At 39.8% G+C, this 18,443-nt stretch overlaps 3 protein-coding genes across 4 annotated transcripts; 2 read left to right on the top strand and 1 right to left on the bottom strand.

Moving 5' to 3' along the window:
* Positions 1–61: 61 nt before the first annotated feature.
* Positions 62–6,518, top strand: LOC144074500 (chondroitin sulfate N-acetylgalactosaminyltransferase 1-like). 2 transcript variants are annotated; one of them, XM_077600967.1, is made up of 10 exons: positions 62–470; positions 1,891–2,414; positions 3,080–3,180; positions 3,932–4,110; positions 4,203–4,419; positions 4,505–4,606; positions 4,684–4,865; positions 5,083–5,177; positions 5,251–5,332; positions 5,802–6,518. In XM_077600967.1, exons 2-10 carry the CDS (start codon positions 2,040–2,042, stop codon positions 6,095–6,097), a joined length of 1,629 nt encoding a protein of 542 aa, XP_077457093.1. In that variant the 5' UTR covers positions 62–470; positions 1,891–2,039; the 3' UTR covers positions 6,098–6,518. The 2 variants fall into 2 exon arrangements, with proteins under 2 accessions (XP_077457093.1, XP_077457095.1); XM_077600969.1 differs by having other exon boundaries at positions 1,882–2,414.
* A 758-nt stretch (positions 6,519–7,276) lies between these two features.
* LOC144074502 (phospholipid phosphatase 1-like) lies at positions 7,277–12,644 on the top strand. The gene is made up of 6 exons (XM_077600971.1): positions 7,277–7,812; positions 9,213–9,364; positions 9,435–9,715; positions 10,298–10,355; positions 10,817–10,993; positions 11,148–12,644. Exons 1-6 carry the CDS (start codon positions 7,755–7,757, stop codon positions 11,271–11,273), a joined length of 852 nt encoding a protein of 283 aa, XP_077457097.1. The 5' UTR covers positions 7,277–7,754; the 3' UTR covers positions 11,274–12,644.
* Positions 12,645–13,613: 969 nt separating this feature from the next.
* LOC144074682 (ATP synthase F(1) complex subunit alpha, mitochondrial-like) lies at positions 13,614–18,086 on the bottom strand. Its single transcript, XM_077601236.1, has 11 exons — positions 17,920–18,086; positions 17,390–17,465; positions 17,143–17,312; positions 16,626–16,799; positions 16,384–16,550; positions 15,548–15,848; positions 15,220–15,444; positions 15,032–15,139; positions 14,121–14,265; positions 13,872–14,022; positions 13,614–13,796 (listed from the first exon to the last, which is right to left on the bottom strand). Exons 1-11 carry the CDS (start codon positions 17,977–17,979, stop codon positions 13,718–13,720), a joined length of 1,656 nt encoding a protein of 551 aa, XP_077457362.1. The 5' UTR covers positions 17,980–18,086; the 3' UTR covers positions 13,614–13,717.
* Between the last annotated feature and the right edge of the window lie 357 nt (positions 18,087–18,443).

Raw genomic sequence — 18,443 nt, 5'->3', positions numbered from 1 at the left:
GATACTCATTGCACGCGTGCCCTTTTCACATTTGTTCCGGCACTATGTGACAGCTGAAGGTGACCTACGGACTGTGTCACATAGTTGTCTCCACTTCACTTTGACAAATAAACAGTGAATCCCGTTATCCTTTCCTTTGAGTGAATACGTTGTCCAATTGATCATCTCAAATCATGTTTGAAGGATATATTGTCCTCTCCCTGCCATCTAGGAGTCTTTTTTTGGCTCTTTCCATGGAGAGCAGAAGACCGCTACTGTTATGTTATGAAATTCCTCTGATGTCCTGTTTTGTGATCACTCGTCTGTTCCAAGACACGCTATGACACCATATTTTGTAATGTGACACTTTGACCATTGGAACAAAACAAATTGTGTGGTCTGAGTCAGGCATAAGAGTGGTCAGTATATCCGGGGTAATTGAATGCAGGACAGTGCTGTGGATTTTGTCATGGACTGGATCTCATTGGCAAGTACGTATTGACAATTTTCTACCGTATTTTGTAGATCCAGGATGGATCTTTCTTTTTTAAATAGCTGCCCCTCTCATGTTAAAAGCTGCACTGATGTGTCATGAATAGTGTGTGCTTGCTATGGTCCTAAATACAATGAAGGCATTTTCTGCACTGCGTAAAAATAAATTTATTAATTAAATAAGCAATCCATTTTGTATAGCTTATCCTCATTAGGCTCAGGGTTAACCGGCGTCTATACGATCAGATTTTTTATTGTTCCGAGCTATCTCAATAGAAACTATTGTACAATTTGCATTCAGAGCCCAAATCAATACACTATGTAGTGTGAAACTCACCTATCCGTGTTCGATATTCTCTCAAAATTTGTTCACCAACTAAGACACATACAAAGACTGCAATTTGATTCATTTTATTTCCCAAGTTCACCAGCCAGATTCACAGTCTTTTCCTCGGCCAGGGGCTTTGACAATAAATACGAGCCTTAACTTTTTCGTACGCCCACATACGGTTGCTGAGATCATTCACATCACTCTGTCCACCAAACCACCCAATGGCAGAGCCCGTGTTTCTGTCCCCCATCCATTCTGTGTACTTAAGATAACATATTCGACTTTGCACGGTCATGGCACCTGGTCTATATCACGGACACAATTTCAGCAGTGTGGCTCGAGATCATTGGGTGTTTCGGCCATTACCACCAGACATCTATGTTCTGTGAGATGACTTAGTAACAGCAATTGCTATGCCATATTTGATCACCCTATGTGTTTGGCAACAGTTAACTAGATTGTTACCATACTCACTATGACAGTCCACAGAAATTTTACTAACAAAACACAGGCCGACTTTCCTAAGAGACAGAACCATTCAGACCAAGCTTCTTCTATACTTGTAAAAATTCATAATTCATTTGTAAATCACAAATGTAGAATTCCAGCCCAAATTTCACCAGAGCGACCTTTTTTTTAATATTGATTACAAAAGTTATTAGGGAAGCTGCATCAGTGAATTCCTTTCTTGTAACATTTGTCAATCTCGCATGCTAGTAAAAAAACATTGTTATAAACCTCCATGTTTATAAGACTTTTTCTTAAATGAAGGGTATTGACATTTTTGCTTGAAAAGCTATCCTATACGTACATGTAAATCAAATGAACTCCACAATGACTGGATCAACCCTAGTTGGTGTTCCTTGAATGAGGGTGTAATGGCCAAAACACCCAAAGATTTTGAGGTACGTTACCAAGGAAATCTGCCCAGAAATCTGGTGACCTGCATTGGGATGTTTCACTGCCTCTTTCTTATTAAAAGGGTTCAATTGAGATAGCTAGAAAAAGCTGCAATAGGCTCCAGCATACCTGTGCACAGTTCAGATAATTTACAGACATTTTTCACTTGTATTTCCCAGTGTTCCTAGGAGCTTGAATCAACTAGATGGAATTTGCTGGAAACGTAACCCTCCTAAAAGTTGTTTCAGTATGAAAAGAACAAATGCAAGTTTCATCCTAAAAGTTCCTCCAAGAGTTTGAATATTGCCGATCTCTTAGACAGTGATTGCATATTCACATGAATGAAGGACAGACAGCCATGTGGAAAAGATGGCTGCTGGTGCGGATTGCCCAGTTGTCCTTGGGCTTCTGCTGCTGCGCGGCCCTGCTCTACCTGCTGGCTTGTGGACCCTCATTCAGAGACCCCCGGCATGCCCTCCGGTGGTCATCGGACACTGCCAGCAAGGAAGGCTATGTGGCGCTGCTCCAGGAAAAAGAGGACTCGCACAAACATTACATTAACACCCTAGAAAAGAAGATAGCACAAATGAAGGAGGCTCTTCAGCAGATGACAATTCAATTTCAGGACTCACAGGAAAAGGAAAAGACCAATAGGATTCCGCCTCTAGGCTTGGAGCGACTGAACAACTCCCCCACACCATTGGAACTCAAGGTAGGGACACTGAGATTACATTGTAAAATTGGCATGTCAGACCTATTGTGCCTTTAAGCATTATTAGTATACTGTGGTGCTTTGCGTAAACTGACTAATGCAGGCCTCAGAGGACATCATTTTTTGGTCGATCCCATAAAAATGTCAGATTACAAAATATGGTGTATCTTGAAACAAGATTGGGGCTTGTCAGATCATCGCGTACTGCCTGTAAAAAGATGTCAATCAGTCGCACCGATGGTGGTTTTCGTATCATAATAGTTAAAGTTTTCTGCTCAAAACCAGACTTGTTTCTGGAGAGGACAATATATCATCCACCCTTTGTGGTGACCAATTGCAATTTAATTCCAGTCAGTTAAACTTTATTCTTACATATACTATACATCATCCAAAGGGTTGCAGGGGTTGCTGGAGCCTAACGATTGAGCCCACGCTTGCCCACACCGAAGTCAGGCAAATGAACCTCTACACCACGAGGCGACAATACTGTAGACAATTAGTGGAAAACTGCAATATTGTGTTAAAAGCAAGAACCTTTTTTTCCACTGGAAAATATCTCAAACATAGTATGTGGGGGTGCATCGGACAAAGAACATTTTGAACCATTACTTACACTCACAACCGTATTATACTCAAATGAAAAATAATTGTATGCTTTCTTCCAGGAGTTCTTCTACTCACAGCTGAAACATACAGAGATTAACTCTGGCATTTCTCTACCTAACGAATACGTTGTAATCCCATTTGAGTCATTTACATTGAAAAGGTAAGCAGAACCACTGACTGACCTGACATGTACATTTTTACTTTACATTTTGATTTCATTTTAATACATTTTTAATTCCATAAGACGATACGATTCTACTAAACCATAAAGGTGTACAACAAATGTTTTTTGAAGCTATTAGGTAATTGGTTAAGAGATTTTTGAACTCAAAATTGTCCAAACCTTACAAATTCAGTCTCAACGATAACTATGCTCTTATTTCCGTAGTTCTCCATGAAAGCAATGTAAAGATTGAAGCGATTAAAAAATATAATTCATAAATGAAACAAAAAAAATCATTTTTTATTTTTTTTAAAGTACAGGTTTAAAAGGAATTTATATATAATGATCATGTTTCAGTTCGACTCACCAGAGTAAATGTCCAATGCATTCCAAAAAATATGGTAGACTTAAAAAATAAATAATTAAAATATCCTTGGGTTCTATAACTGAATAGCATTCCGTGGCGAAAAATATTTTTCAAAATGAATTAAAACCCTCAAAATACAGTTTAAATAATTTTAATTTGGGGAGAAATGCACTACAAGTGTGCAATGCATGAGAAAGATTTATATAGTACGTATATATATATATATATATATATATATATATATATATATATATATATATATATATATATATATATATATATATATATAATATGAAGCTCTGAGTGCTCATTCAAAATATATCATTTAAAGATATAATACAAAGTCTTTATTTAGTCCACATCGTGAGTTTGTCCCCTCAGAGTGTACCATCTGGAGGCAGGTGTAGCCATGCAACCCGAGGTGAGGCCCATAAGGAAGGACCACCGGAATGAGCTGACGGCCAGTGTGGAGACAGCCCTTCATGTTCTCAATGGACCTCAGCAACATGTGGACACAAGCAGAATGACACGCACTTTTTCCCCATCAGATTTCATTGAGGGTGACTTAAATCATTATTGATCTTTCTTTTTAGACATTAATAATTTACAGGTTATTCAACAATAGTGACAAGCCTACATTCAATTTGGTCAGGGTTGACCCGCAACCAGCGGAACAGGGGGACCGTGTACGAGTTGATTTTCAAAGGTGACAGACCGCATAACTATGTCATGACGACTCTCTTCAAGCCTTTTGGCCCCTTGGTTAACGTGAATAGTGAACGGGTGGACACGCGCAGCATACTGGTCAACATCATCGTTCCACTTGCTAAGAGATTTGACACCTTCCGCCAGTTTATCCGAAACTTCAGGTAGCACTTGCAATAAAAACAGGCACGACATAGATCTCAGTGTTATTTCTTGTTTTTGTGTATATGCTCCTGATGTCCACTATAGAGAAGTTTGCATCAAGGAGGATGACAGGGTCCATCTGACGGTGGTTTACTTTGGGCGTGAGCAGTTTGACCAGGTGAAAGCTACACTAGCTGAGATAACCAGGTACCTGCAATTAATGGAAAGCTCTTATGTGGTCTGAAATTGTACATTTTTTGAATCTTTTTCTACTTCTGCACAAGGGAGACCCACTTCAGGAACATCACACTGATCCAGCTCAATGAGCAATTCTCAAGTGGCCGTGGTTTGGAAGTGGGTGCAAAGGCCTGGAGGCAAAGCCAAGATGTACTGATGTTTTTCTGTGACGTCGACATCATCTTCACGTCAGATTTTCTGACTTCCTGTCGACTCAATGCAAAGCGTGGTGGGTCTTTATATGCCATAATTATCCCTTTTTGTCATAGATACATGTAAGCTGCCCAATGAGTGTTTAAAAAAGGTTACACATTTAGTCAAAAAATGCTGGTGTGCCAGCTGCAATGGGCAAAATTTGATTTTTATGATGAAAAAAGTGAAATATAAAAAGTTTCTTTGTCTTTTATCATGTTTGAATAAAGATGTGATTTCTTGGGAGGGGGCAGGTAAAAAAGTTTACTACCCAATCCTCTTCAGCCAGTACAACCCATCGATCATCTACAGAAATTATACTCATGTACCATCAATTCAGCAACAACTGGTGGGTTAAAAGCTAAGATCAGGTCTATGTTTGTCCCTGTTTTCTTTATTGTTTTGTGTATTGTTTGTCTCAGATTATAGGAAATGACAGGGGGTTTTGGAGAGTGTTTGGCTATGGGATGACATGCCAGTACAGGTCGGATTTCTTCAATGTAGGTAAGGATTCATCGAAACTAGGAAGAGATGCTCCATGACAAATTATTTACTCCATACCAGCTGAAAAACAAAGGTTTATGGGTTGCATTTTGATGAAAATGAACCTACATTTCTTCATGGGCTAGCAGTAAATGGTCATGTTTCAGCGCCATTAGTGGTTCTAACAGAAAATGGATCAAACTGGGTTCCCATGAAAGTGGAAATTTTGAAAAAAAAATGGAAAACTTCATTTAAATTTTTGAAAATTGATAAAGACAGAAGTCCTTATCTGACTGGTATTATTAATTCAATGCCCTTTTCTCCCCGTTTTCATAATAGATGTTTTTAAGTACTACCAGATTGAACCCTAATATCAAATGATGATGGATGCCAGTGTAGTACACTATCAAAGAGGGAAAAAATTGAAGCCGCAATAAAAAGGAGGAATTAGGGGAGTTACTTTACGGTACGCTATACTCATCCTTTTCAGGTGGCTTTGGTCAAGATATTAAAGGCTGGGGGATGGAAGATGTGGTCCTGTACAGGAAACATGTGCAAAGCAAGCTGATGGTGGTGCGCGCTACATCGCGCAGCCTTTTCCACATGTGGCACGAGAAGAAGTGCAGTGGTGATCTGCCTCTGGATAGGTACCAGATGTGTATGGGGTCGAAGGCCATGACTGAGGCCTCGCACGGCCAGCTGGGGGAGCTACTCTTTCAAGCGGATATTCAGGCACATTTGGAAAGGCACAGAAAAAGCCCACGAGCTGTGGCAAGGAAAGCCTAAATTGATGTCAAATGCAAAAATAATATAATAAAATGATATAGAATATTTTTCCACAAGCCCCAGAGGGTCAATTTTGTCCAGATCGACAATAATTATCCTGAAAGTGCAGATTGAAATGTACTAGAGATGCCTTTGATGAAATTCTTGCCTTCTAAATTTAACGTACGACATTGCAAAAGTTATGCCAGCAAAAATATTTGGGCTTGAAATGGGATATACATATGCAAGTGAGGCAGTTTTTATTCTGCTTTTCGTCATCTTGGTGGCAATACGTGCATTTCTGTGGGCAAGTGTTTGCATAACAGAAGGCTGGAATGTTTGCTCAAGCAAACCAAAGCAAAGCAAGTGTTTGAATGCATAATAACAGCCTAGCTCAGTCTATTGAGTATGGATGTCCAGGGTAAATAAATGCGGAAGTGTGGTCTGGCTGATGCTATCAAATGTGTATAATGGAGACTGCATCTCGTCGGCAAATATGCATTGGTAATTTAAAATCATACATTATATTCAGGTTTGACTTTTTAAATTTGAATTGAATTGAAATGAATGCTTTTATTGTCATTACGCAAGTATAATGAAATCTAAAGCTTCATCATTAAATACATAAATAAATAATCAATGAATAATAATGATAATTAAAAAAAATGAATAATAATGGTAAAATAAGAAAAGAATAATTCTGGTAAATCAATAAATAAATCATAGTATATGATAGATTGTAATAAATCTTACATGCACGAGGTTTTTCTTTAATTTCATTAATTGCATACAAAAATAAGACGTAATCTAATACAAATCATGTGGTTAGCAGTTGATATTGATGTTTTGGCTACAAATATTGACTGCACTTTTTCCTATTGTAAATGTATTACTGCGTTGCCCGAACAAAATCAAACTCAGTAATAAACCCCTTTAAGTTGCTAGAACATTTTAAATGAAGAATTAGGAAAGCGCGTGCAATCCACTTTAGTTGAAATCTAATCAAACAATGCAGCGTTGGCACTTTTTCTAATAACACGAGTGTAGCTGGGTCAGAATGATTGACAGGCGAGAAGGGCGGAACCACGCTAAGGCCATCGTCCGAGGGTTCTCCTCGCACCTGATTGGCTCCGCTTACTTCCCTTTACCGTGCACTGTGCTGCTTTCAGTGTTCATCGAAAAACAGACAACTTGCTGAATTCGTTTCTACTTCTCTTTGTTAGACGTTCTAATTTGAATAGGGCACGGAATTAGATTTTTTTAACCACTGAATTTCTGTCACCTGTTATTTATCACGAATACATTTTTTTCTTTGTGGCTTTCAAAATCACGCTTAAGGACAAGACGCTGTTAATCGCTGTGTTTTCTCCTGGCTGAACACGAAAGCACCATTAATCACAGCGTTAACCGGGCGCTTGGTTTGTGCGGTGGCTCACCGGGAATTTCTCCTCAAACGTGGAATGATGCTCCGGAAAAACCTCGACATACGTGAGGCTGTCCACTTGTGGACGAGTTAGCTGGATCTTTTTTTAACCCTCATCTTATTTCCGCTCTTTGCATTTGGTTGGGTAACGGCACATAAAGTGTGTTTTACAGTGTTAACGGAAGGATAAAATAATCGGATATTATTTTTCCCTTGATTTTCCGCAAGTTATTTTTACACTAAATATAAGACACTATGTTTGAAGTTTCTGGAATCCCAGTCATCCTGTTGGACATTACGTGCCTCATTCTGGGTATGTATTCCCCGATCATCCCTTTCATCTATTCATTTCTCTCTATCTACAAAAAGTTTGAAATTGCCCAAACAACAATTCCCCCCTAATGCTTTATTCCTCAAGTGCTTTTTATGAAGGAGATTGGCGTTAAAGACGTTTAAATACACACTAGGATCCTTGATGTGGGGAATATCAGGTAGGGAGATGGAAAAAAATTCCACCCCATGTGTGCGTATGTGTGAGGTTTCCATGTGAAAGTCTTATTTATAGTTCACTACTGTATTTGTTTGTAATCCCAAGAAACCCACAGCAGGGACAGAATGGATGCACTGACTCGGCATTATGCATCTGCATCCACCAGTTAGTTTTTAGTTCCATGTGACTCATCAGTGTTATTACTCTCATTGGAATGTCTGCTGTTGACTGCTATTCACTCATGTCATCAACTTTTCCAGTCACATTTTGCTCAACCCTCACAACATTACTCACATTTTCTGAGTAATCAACTTGGTTCTACACGGCAAAAGACACCTGTGTGGCAATCGGGTATATGAAAGGCCATCCTTCAGAAATCAAGTGTAATTTAATGAAGTGATTGGTAAATAATAGCTTTTTTGTCTCCTGAGTCACACTGTCTGGATAGTGTTTATTGTTTTTCCGCCTGCCAGGAAACAATGGTGTTGTCATATCGTGTTTTGTAAAGGCTGACGTAGAGACGAGCCACAATATTAGGAGTGTTTCAGTCAATTTCTGTAAGGAATAAACCTTGCAAAGGTGTCTAACCTAGGGGTGGGCAATTATTCCACATGGAGTCGCAGTGGGTCCTGGTCTTTTTTTTCAAACCGATGTGGTACAAACAGTTTAATCAATAAGATTTCTGCTTAAAAAACAACAACAGACTGTAGTCAACTGATGACACCTGTAATATTGGTTGCAATATACTTTGTATTATTTTTACTGGTCTAAAAATATGGGCTTAGGTTACGTACCGGTGAAACAAAAATTGCATTGATTCGGATGGATATCTACTAAAAACCTGCACTAATTGACCACCCCTGGTCTAAACATGGCCATGTGATGACTGAGCCATTTACGAAAAACAAGTAAAATATCATATAATGGCAGAATGGAAAGCATTTTTTGTACTTAGGACAAGTTGTCAAGCTTTTTTTTTTACCAGGTGGCAGTGATATTTTTGCTCTTCAGCAAAAAAAAAAAGACATACTGTGGCTTAATGTGTATTGGTCACCTCCTGATGGACAGCCAATCAGAGGACAGAAGTGACCAGCAAGCGACTATCTGCTCGAATACTGTGGTGGAATGCAAAGTGTTTTTTTTCTTTGTTTTTGCACATGCAAACCGGCCACAGTTTTCTAGGTAAAAATGATTCACTGACAGTTTCCTCCATCTTCCATCAGTGGGACTTCCCTTCTTCATCCTCACTCCTCAGCACAGCCCGTTCAAGCGAGGATTCTTCTGCGATGATGAGTCCATCCGCTACCCCCTCAAAGAGGACACCGTTTCCTACCAGCTCTTGGGGGGCGTCATGATCCCCTTCACACTCATCGTTGTAAGCAAAAAGAAGTTGACAATATCGTGAAGTTATCTATAGGTGCCTTCAATTCTTCCTCTCTTCCTAGATCATCTGTGGCGAGTGCCTTTCCATCTACCTGAACCACACCAAGAGCAAGATGCTCAGCCATAAATATGCAATGTGCGTCTACAAGGCCGTGGGCTGCTACTTGTTTGGGGCGGCGGCCAACCAGTCGCTGACGGACATCGCCAAGTATTCCATCGGGCGACTGCGGCCGCACTTCCTGGCCGTTTGCAAGCCGCAGTGGGACCGCATCAACTGCAAAGATGGAACATTTGTGGAAAATTTCACCTGTTCCGGCGATCAGTTCCTCGTGGACGAAGCAAGGTATAAATGTCATTTTTCTGTCTTGCTCTTATGACCATTTCGTAGATTTTTGTCCTATAAAATGCAAATACAAGGCAAATAACCATTTTAAAAAAAGGTTTTGAGTTGGAATGCAATTTAAATTGATTTGATGAACATAAACGTCTGTTCAATATGACACGCCCCATCAATTTTGACATGTGAACATCATGTTGCAATATTTACAATATTTAGCTTAAAACAAGTCTATTTTGCAAGTGTAATTTAAAGTACTTTTTTTAATGTACAAGTATCTTTTTCTAAAATTCTTTTTTAATTGTCGAAAAAAATGCTCTAACTCCTTACACTGTTGAATTTGTTTTTAAATATGAAGCAAGAAACAAGTATTTGTATTGTTTCTTTTTGTATGTCAAATATATGTCTCACTTTATTTGAAATAGCATTGGACAAAGATTATTTAAAATATAACTTGTTCAAAGGGTCGTGTTTTCAAGTAGAAGTAATCTGCTAAAATAAAATCCTAATACTTTGCTGCAAGATCGTTAATTTTCATAAACATCTCAAGCATTTTATTAATGAATTAATCATTCTTTTGTTTTGCAGGCTGTCATTTTTCTCAGGCCATTCATCATTCTCCATGTACTGCATGCTATTTCTGGTTGTGAGTACACAGTTTTTCTTCTCAGCTTCCACTTGAAAGAAAACAGAATAATTTTGTTTTCTTAATATAATGTCTTCACTGTTCAATAGATTTTAATTGGGATGTAAATGTTGTGGCTTCCAGTGTGCCAGACCAATTTGTTTTGCATGCGACTTTTTGTTCCCTTTGTCTGGTCTGTATTTCCTGTCTTGTGTAGTGTACTTAAACCTATGATATAACCTAGTGAGCATAACTGCAGAAAAGCATTTCCCCCAGTTTTTTTTAAACAATAATACAATGCAAATAAGGAACAAGTAAGCGAGCAATAGTGCCATGCTAACATTTACTAAACTGGAATTTGTGACAATACGCTACAATGCTCATTTTCATTCTATCATCTCTTAAAATTACACCACTTTACTTTACAATACTTTATATAATTAAAATAAAATTCCCTGAAATATTTTTCCTCATGTTGCCAGCTATACATCCAAGCCAGGTTTAAGGCCAAGTGGGCGAGGCTCCTGCGCCCCACTTTCCAATTCTTCCTGTTCGCCACGGCCATCTACGTTGGTCTGACCCGCGTGTCCGATTATAAGCACCACTGGAGCGACGTGCTCGCCGGCCTCCTGAACGGTGGCGCCGTGGCCTTCTTTACGGTGAGTACCACCCCTTTTAACATCAGTTGAATGACTACCTCTACCTTTACCCTTCTTTTTTAACACAAATATCTGCACTACTTATATAGTGCAAAGTGTGAACACTTTTGCTTCCATGAGCATTGTTTTTGGAATGACACAAGTTCTCCTGCAGGTGTTTTCCGTGTCCAACTTCTTCCAGCAGCCCATCAAGATGGGTGTGTCCCAGGAGGAAGGAGGCCAGCACACCAGTTTACAGCGAAGCCCACCCAACTCCAACCACTATGGCAGCACTGACTGAATCCTCTTATCACAGAATCCCCCTGACTGCAGGAGAGGTTGTGGAGGAGGGGCAGCATCTGCACTTTACTGAGATTCAGAAAACTTTTGGAGACTGATTGTTGTGAGTATGCTGCATAGGGGTGCGTTTTTACAACCACGCCCAAACTATGGCATGCGTCACAAACGGATGAAATTCCATTTGCTGCGAAAATAGTGTGCTCACTGCAAGCAGGCTTGTAAGGGAGAGCCTGGTACCTGTCAAAACCTTCATTGGTTGATATAATATCATAATAATTGATCAATGGTGCCTCGCCATTGCAGGCTTCTAAAAGTATTTTCTTACAAGTGGCCACTGATCTTAAAGTGTCCCAATGTCATCAGCAGGTTGCAACAGCGAGACTGTAATAGTCAAAATAAATGCACGGAATGGGACGTCTTTGTAAATAACTTGATGTTTTCATTTTTTTAAAATTGGTTTCATGTGATTATTTTTCAATGCCTGGCAATGAGTTTATCAAGTTTTTGTGACAGAATTATAAGACCTTTTTGATAGACTTTTTTTTGGAATTTGCCCATTTTTAGAGGATGGCTGGTCCTATTTCGTGTAATTCAGCCAGCTCTCATATCTCTGTGTAAACAAAAAAGTGCCGCTCATCAGAAGCTTGATATTTAATGCCTGCTTGTGTGTACATCCAATGGAAGTCATTTTTTACCCAACCTTATTTGCCTAAAGCAGCCAAATTTTCATGATATGCCCACTTTAATCTACTAAATTAATGTATTTTACAGATTTTTTCTATTCACGGTTCATTGCTTGTTTGTAGGTACCCTGCTGTGAAATAAGGATATGTTGCCATGTGTTTTACTTCATTTTGTATTCAAACCTGCATTTGAAAAATGTTCCAAATAAGGGGTGACTAACATTCTGTTTTAGCTTATTTTATGGATGAATTAAATTTTGATCGTCTTTACTGTAAGGTAATGCGAGCATATTTTGCTTAATTTATTTGATATTGTTGTTTTTAAGCAAACCAGAAATGTCTCACGTGGCTTTTATTGCCATAGGTTCCTCTTCCATTATGTGAACTATGTTGAAAATTTGAATAAAACAACCATTTTCGTATTTTTTTCATGAAAAGGAATATTTTGTTTTATCATTTCCATTCTCGTAGGTTGTCATGTTGTATATGTACTTTTAATACAAGTAAATAGTTTTGATAATAGTTTAATCAACGGAATGTGTGAATGAAAACGGACTGTTATAAGAAAGAGAGACTTGAGTTATGCTGGCGGCTTACGCAATGAAAATTATCTTTGAAATGCAAATGTAAACCAGAGGAACCCGAATAGCAATGTTGGTTTCAGTGTGATTAACAAAGCTGTAGGTGTAATTTTTGGGATTTATACAACAGAGCGTGTGTGAGGAAGACAATCATTTGTCAACTATGCAGCAAAGCTTGCAATAAAGCCTCAAGGTGTCAGATGTTGTGAAAACCAGTTGGGCAAAGAATGAAGTAAATGCATGGCTGTTACTGCTGTATTATGTTCACGAAATAAGTATAGTATAGTGTAGCAATACACAACAGTCACATTTGACCAGGGTGGGGCCCAACGTGCATCGTGTTACATGCTCATGCAGTGCAGAAGCCCAGTACTCAACTGTGTTGCTTCAACAGAACTGCTAAATTAAATGGAAGAGCTGAATTGTTAAGACAGTGAACTAACACAGCTCATTGTGTGCATAAAGCATTGTTATGTTGTCATGTGCAGCTGCTTGAAGATATCTCCTCGTCTCACAATTATACACTCATGACTGCAGCATTCTCATTCGGCGCCACTTAATTCACTTCATATCGAAGTTCCAAAATTAAACAATCTGGTGATAAAATGTCAATTATTTAAATCTCAAGGTTTGAAGATTTCTATTAGTAAAAAAAAGATTGTAAAATTTGAGATTTCAACAGTCCACTTTTTTCATTTTGCACTCCAGTTATCCCTTGCACAGCATGAAAAGTGAAACTTTCATACTGTATATACTGCCACCTGGTGTATTACAATAAACATTTAGTACATTCAAACTTGTATACATGTGCTGTCACTAGGAAAAGAGCACTTTTTTATAGGGTGCTTTGACTATAAAGAGCTGGACTTCATTTACATGAGACACTACATAACTGGTTAACTTAAGAGAATTTATTCCTCATCATAATAAACATTTGCCTCCATCCTGACAAACAGCATAACGAACCAAATCACCAACATGTCGATTTTCCTCCATTATTACAGTGAACAGCAGGAGTTATCACTAACCTTCAACATGTGCAGTAGAATCTGGCCAAACAATCATTTTACAGCTCAATAGGTTTGTAAAATTTTATTAGAACTTTGTACATGGAGGTTTCGACGATGCGTGTTCACACAATGGTAAGGGGCACTAGAGATTAACTCAATTGGTACGCATGCTCACTCAAAACTGGACAGGAAGGTCAGAACAATCTGCTTCAGTTTGGCATCAGATGCCTCTGAGATTTGGCCATCAGCCCTAAAAGGCAAACATTGGGAATTTCAGGTTATTTTTAACTCTTAAAATACTAACTTAAATTTAAAAGGATCTTACCTGATTGCAGAGAGCAGGTCTTGGTGCTGGCTGAGGATGTGTTGCAGGAAAGCCTTCTCGAACTTGGTGATCTTGTTGGGCTCCATTTTGTCCAGGTGCCCCCTGACACCGGCATAGATGACCGTCACCTGCTCCTCGATGGCCATGGGACCTGACGGGAGGAACAAAGTAAGAAGACTTTTAGTGGTCTGATCTAGCCACCCTGTGCCCCTAGAAAGAGGGCAGATGAAGGATTTGTGCAGGACTCACAATACTGTCCCTGCTTGAGCAGTTCCGTGAGCCTGACACCTCGGTTCAGGAGCTGCTGGGTGGCAGCGTCCAGATCGGAACCAAATTGAGCGAAAGCAGCCACCTCACGGTACTGAGCAAGCTCCAGCTTCATGGTACCGGCCACCTTTAAGATGGAATAATACACCAAACTGTTACCTTACAGAGATATTTGTGCCGAGTCAAAACAGCCCACACACTTGTCTAATTATAAACACTGTTATCAGCCAAAACAAGCCGATGCCTATTTGAATTCAATCACCTCTTGCACCAGCATTGGAGTAGAGAAACAATAGCAAGAATCAGCAAATATTGATTGATATCACAAGCTTTTAAAGATGCATTTTGTTCAAAAAAGAAAACATTGCTTTGTATTAGGTTAAATGGAACTCCATATAATGTAATGAATCGATTGAAGGCCTTTGAATGCTTGCCGCGAAAGACTTGACAAGTATTGTTGACCGTGCCGCAACTTCGTATCGTAATATCATGAAATTGATGAATTGACCTATTAGGATTAAGAGAACAGATGAATGAGGCCATTTAGATATCTAAAAATTAAGAGACGTGTTAATTTCAATTGTTTCACAGATCTGTTGAAAATATAGATTTCAGTGAAAGAATTTAAAACTTCAGAATAATTCACAAATGGACCAATTTAAATTTGAATTTCTTTTTAGAAATTTAATAAGTTAAATAAAGCATCCATCGAGAAAACGGTTTAAAAAAACATAATTGAGTCAAATTAAAGCAATTTAAAAAATAGAAGTCCTTCTTTCTTCATTAGATAATCAAAAAAGTTTCATTTAATCTAAATTCAAACAATTTGATGTTTTTCCTAGTTAAAAACAAGTACATGATGCTAGTTATAGAAAAGGGCAATTTTTTGTTACCTGCTTCATGGCTCTGGTCTGAGCAGCAGAACCCACACGGGACACAGACAGACCGACATTGATGGCGGGACGGATGCCCTTGTAGAACAGCTCGGTCTCCAAGAAGATCTACAAGAGAAGAAGGATGTAAAGGAAGTAAACCCGACAAGCAGCAAAAGCAGAAGTGTCAGGTTAAGCAACGTGCGTACCTGTCCGTCAGTGATGGAAATGACGTTGGTGGGGATGTAGGCGGACACGTCGCCGGCCTGGGTCTCGATGACGGGCAGGGCGGTGAGGGAGCCGCCGCCAAAATTGTCATTCATCTTGGCGGCTCTTTCCAGCAGGCGGGAATGAAGGTAAAAGACATCGCCGGGATAGGCCTCACGACCCGGGGGGCGACGCAGCAACAGGGACATCTGACGGTAGGCTACGGCCTAATATGGAGAGGTTTGAGGTAAATAAACCAGTTACCTTCATTTGGTATTCCAGTTATGCTCCTAGAAAGTTTAAGAAGCTAAAGAAGGCCTTATCGCCCACCTGCTTGGACAAATCGTCGTAGATGATGAGGGCGTGCTTGCCGTTGTCGCGGAAATATTCGCCCATGGAGCAGCCCGAGTACGGGGCCAAGTACTGCAGGGGGGCCGCATCGGAGGCGGTGGCCGAGACCACGATGGTGTACTTCATGGCGTCGGCGTCAGTCAGCCTCTTCACCAACTGGGCCACAGTAGACCTCTTCTGGCCGATGGCCACGTAGATACAGTAGAGCTTCTTCTTCTCGTCGGTGGCCTCGTTGAAGCGCTTCTGGTTGATGATGGTGTCGACAGCAATGGCGGTTTTGCTGCAGAAAGCACAGAACCATATTTGACCATATTTCAGTAAATTCATATTTGCTGTGATCAGTTTTCAAATAGATCAACATTTTTTTTGTGGATGGGAAAAACAAGTTAAAATAAAAACAAATAGATTTTAGTTACGGTTCCAAACGACACTACATTTGTTAAATAAAACAATTTTAAGAACAAAAATGGTTTAAAAATGAAAATTTTAAATGTCCCTTTAAATATTTGCATATTTTACATTTAAGCTCTTTTTTTTAATTTAACAAAAATAGTTCTTTAATTACCTAAAGAACAAAGGTTTAAAATTTTAAATGGACAATTCCAGAGAGATGTACTTTTAATTCATTGACTGCCAATTACAGCAATGCAGCATCCAGTTAATTCAGGCAGAAACTGCTGATGTTTTAGTGTGGACCATGATTTGCTTCCCAATTCTCATAGTAAAATGGGTCAAAAATCTAGCGTTGTCAATGGCAACCACCACGTTAAACGAGAGCCCGATAGATAATTATAATGCATTTCAGGGCTGCTCACCCAGTCTGCCTGTCACCAATGATAAGCTCACGCTGGCCTCTTCCAATTGGCACCAGGCTGTCTACGGCCTTGATGCCAGTCTGCATGGGCTCCCTCACAGAGATACGAGGAATAATACCTGGGGCCTTCAGACCCACACGCCTCCTCGTGTTGGACCCGAGAGGACCCTTTGGAGATGCAAAAATCACAAATTGAATCAAAAGGCTTGTGACTCGATGTAGTGTTCCAACACCATTACTGACCTTTCCATCAATGGCGTTTCCCAGAGCATCCACCACACGACCGAGCAGCTCCTCACCCACGGGAACGTCCACAATCGCACCGGTCCTCTTGACTATATCGCCCTCCTTGATCAACTTGTCGTTACCGAACACCACCACGCCGACATTGTCGGGCTCCAAGTTCAGAGACATACCCTATGGATAAGGAGGGAGGGGGTAAAATTTTGAAGGAGATGAAGCAAAAATGTCTAGAAAGTGAAGCTTCTATTTTACTCTGTAGCCTTTTATTAGCTGTGATTAGGAGGACTGTCAATGACCACGTTTAAGTAAAATTGACAATGACAGATGTCCAATCCATCGGCGTCAACGGGACCATCACTGTAACTTGCAGTAAATTGGTAAGTATTGTCATGGCAGCTATCCAAACTTAGTCCTACAAATGTATTTTCTGTTCATCTATCCATGCAGTATCTCTCCTACAAATAACCTCCAATTTCCCTACATTTGGTGCCATTTATGAGTGACCTTGTGGACAGACCTTGAGTCCAGAGGAAAATTCCACCATCTCTTCAGCCTGGACATTCCTCAGACCATACACCCTAGCAATACCGTCACCAATGGACAGCACGCGTCCGGTCTCCTCCAGGTCAGCAGAGGTGTCTGCTCCCATGATCTTCTCCTCCAGGATTGAGGAAACCTCGGCGGTGCCTGAACAAAAAAACAAAGTCATGATCTAAACAATGACCTTTAATAACTTTCTAGCCAAGTATGACTGTCTTGCTTACCAGTCTTCTGCAGCCATGGTCGGTGTGTGTGGAGGTGGTTGACCCCAACGCAGGCGGCCGGCACAGCCTTGGACACCTAGTATTCATTAATCAGAATTAATTCACTTCAGATAAATACGACGCTAATAAGGCTATAAATAAACAGCGAGGATGTTTTATTATAAATGAGGAGGATGGTACGACGCGGTTTCTGGCCGCCAGATGAGCTGACCTTCAAAGCGTGGTTGAATGAGCTGCTAACTAGCCGCTAGGTTAGCACGAATGCTATGACACATTCGCACAGGCGCTGTCACAAGGGCAACGTAAAAAAAGCAACACTATTCAGCATGCAAAGCGACAGAAATTTAACCACGATATTACTCACTCGGTGGGGTGTTAGAAAAAGAGATTTTAAAATTGCATTAGTAAGCGCGAGGCCTGCAACACTGATTCTTCAGCATTACCCTTCACGCGAAAAAAGATTGCGTATGAATTAAATTAAGCGGCCGAATGTCATTTGAAGGATGGGGAGTGTTGAATTAGAAACTTACTAATCCGGCCCTTCTAGGTAGAGTCCTGGCCAACGCAGCAACAACTCGCACAGACAACATTTTGCTTGCTTGGTAATGACCTGTCCTCCACTACTGGCGGCTTCGACCTGGCTGAGGGAGAATGTAATGGCAGAAAGAACTCTTCTTCTCTTCATCAAGACATACGCCCTCGGATAGGACAAGCTCGGGTTCTGTACTGCCGACTGTCGCCATAACTATGTTACTGCAAGCAACGTCAGCAAAACTATACACTACTACAGGGGAAAAATTGTAGTACATAATGTATACTATAGTGCAGTCACTAGACATTTTGTGCGCAAGAATCACAAATTTAAAAGGAATGTTAAAACAGCAATATAAGCACCCAATGAATTGAATGCTTTTATTGTCATTATACAAATTTTCACCACGAAGTGCACAAATAAAAACAACAAACAAACAAATAACCAATAAATAATAACAATGAATAATAAATAAGTAACCAATGCTTTATTCTATTTTTTTCTTCATTTTAGTTGTCATAT

The sequence above is a fragment of the Stigmatopora argus genome, chromosome 5 (genome assembly GCF_051989625.1).
Source record: "Stigmatopora argus isolate UIUO_Sarg chromosome 5, RoL_Sarg_1.0, whole genome shotgun sequence".
Classification (NCBI taxonomy): Eukaryota; Metazoa; Chordata; class Actinopteri; order Syngnathiformes; family Syngnathidae; genus Stigmatopora; species Stigmatopora argus.
This window is presented reverse-complemented; position numbering and strand designations above follow the sequence as displayed.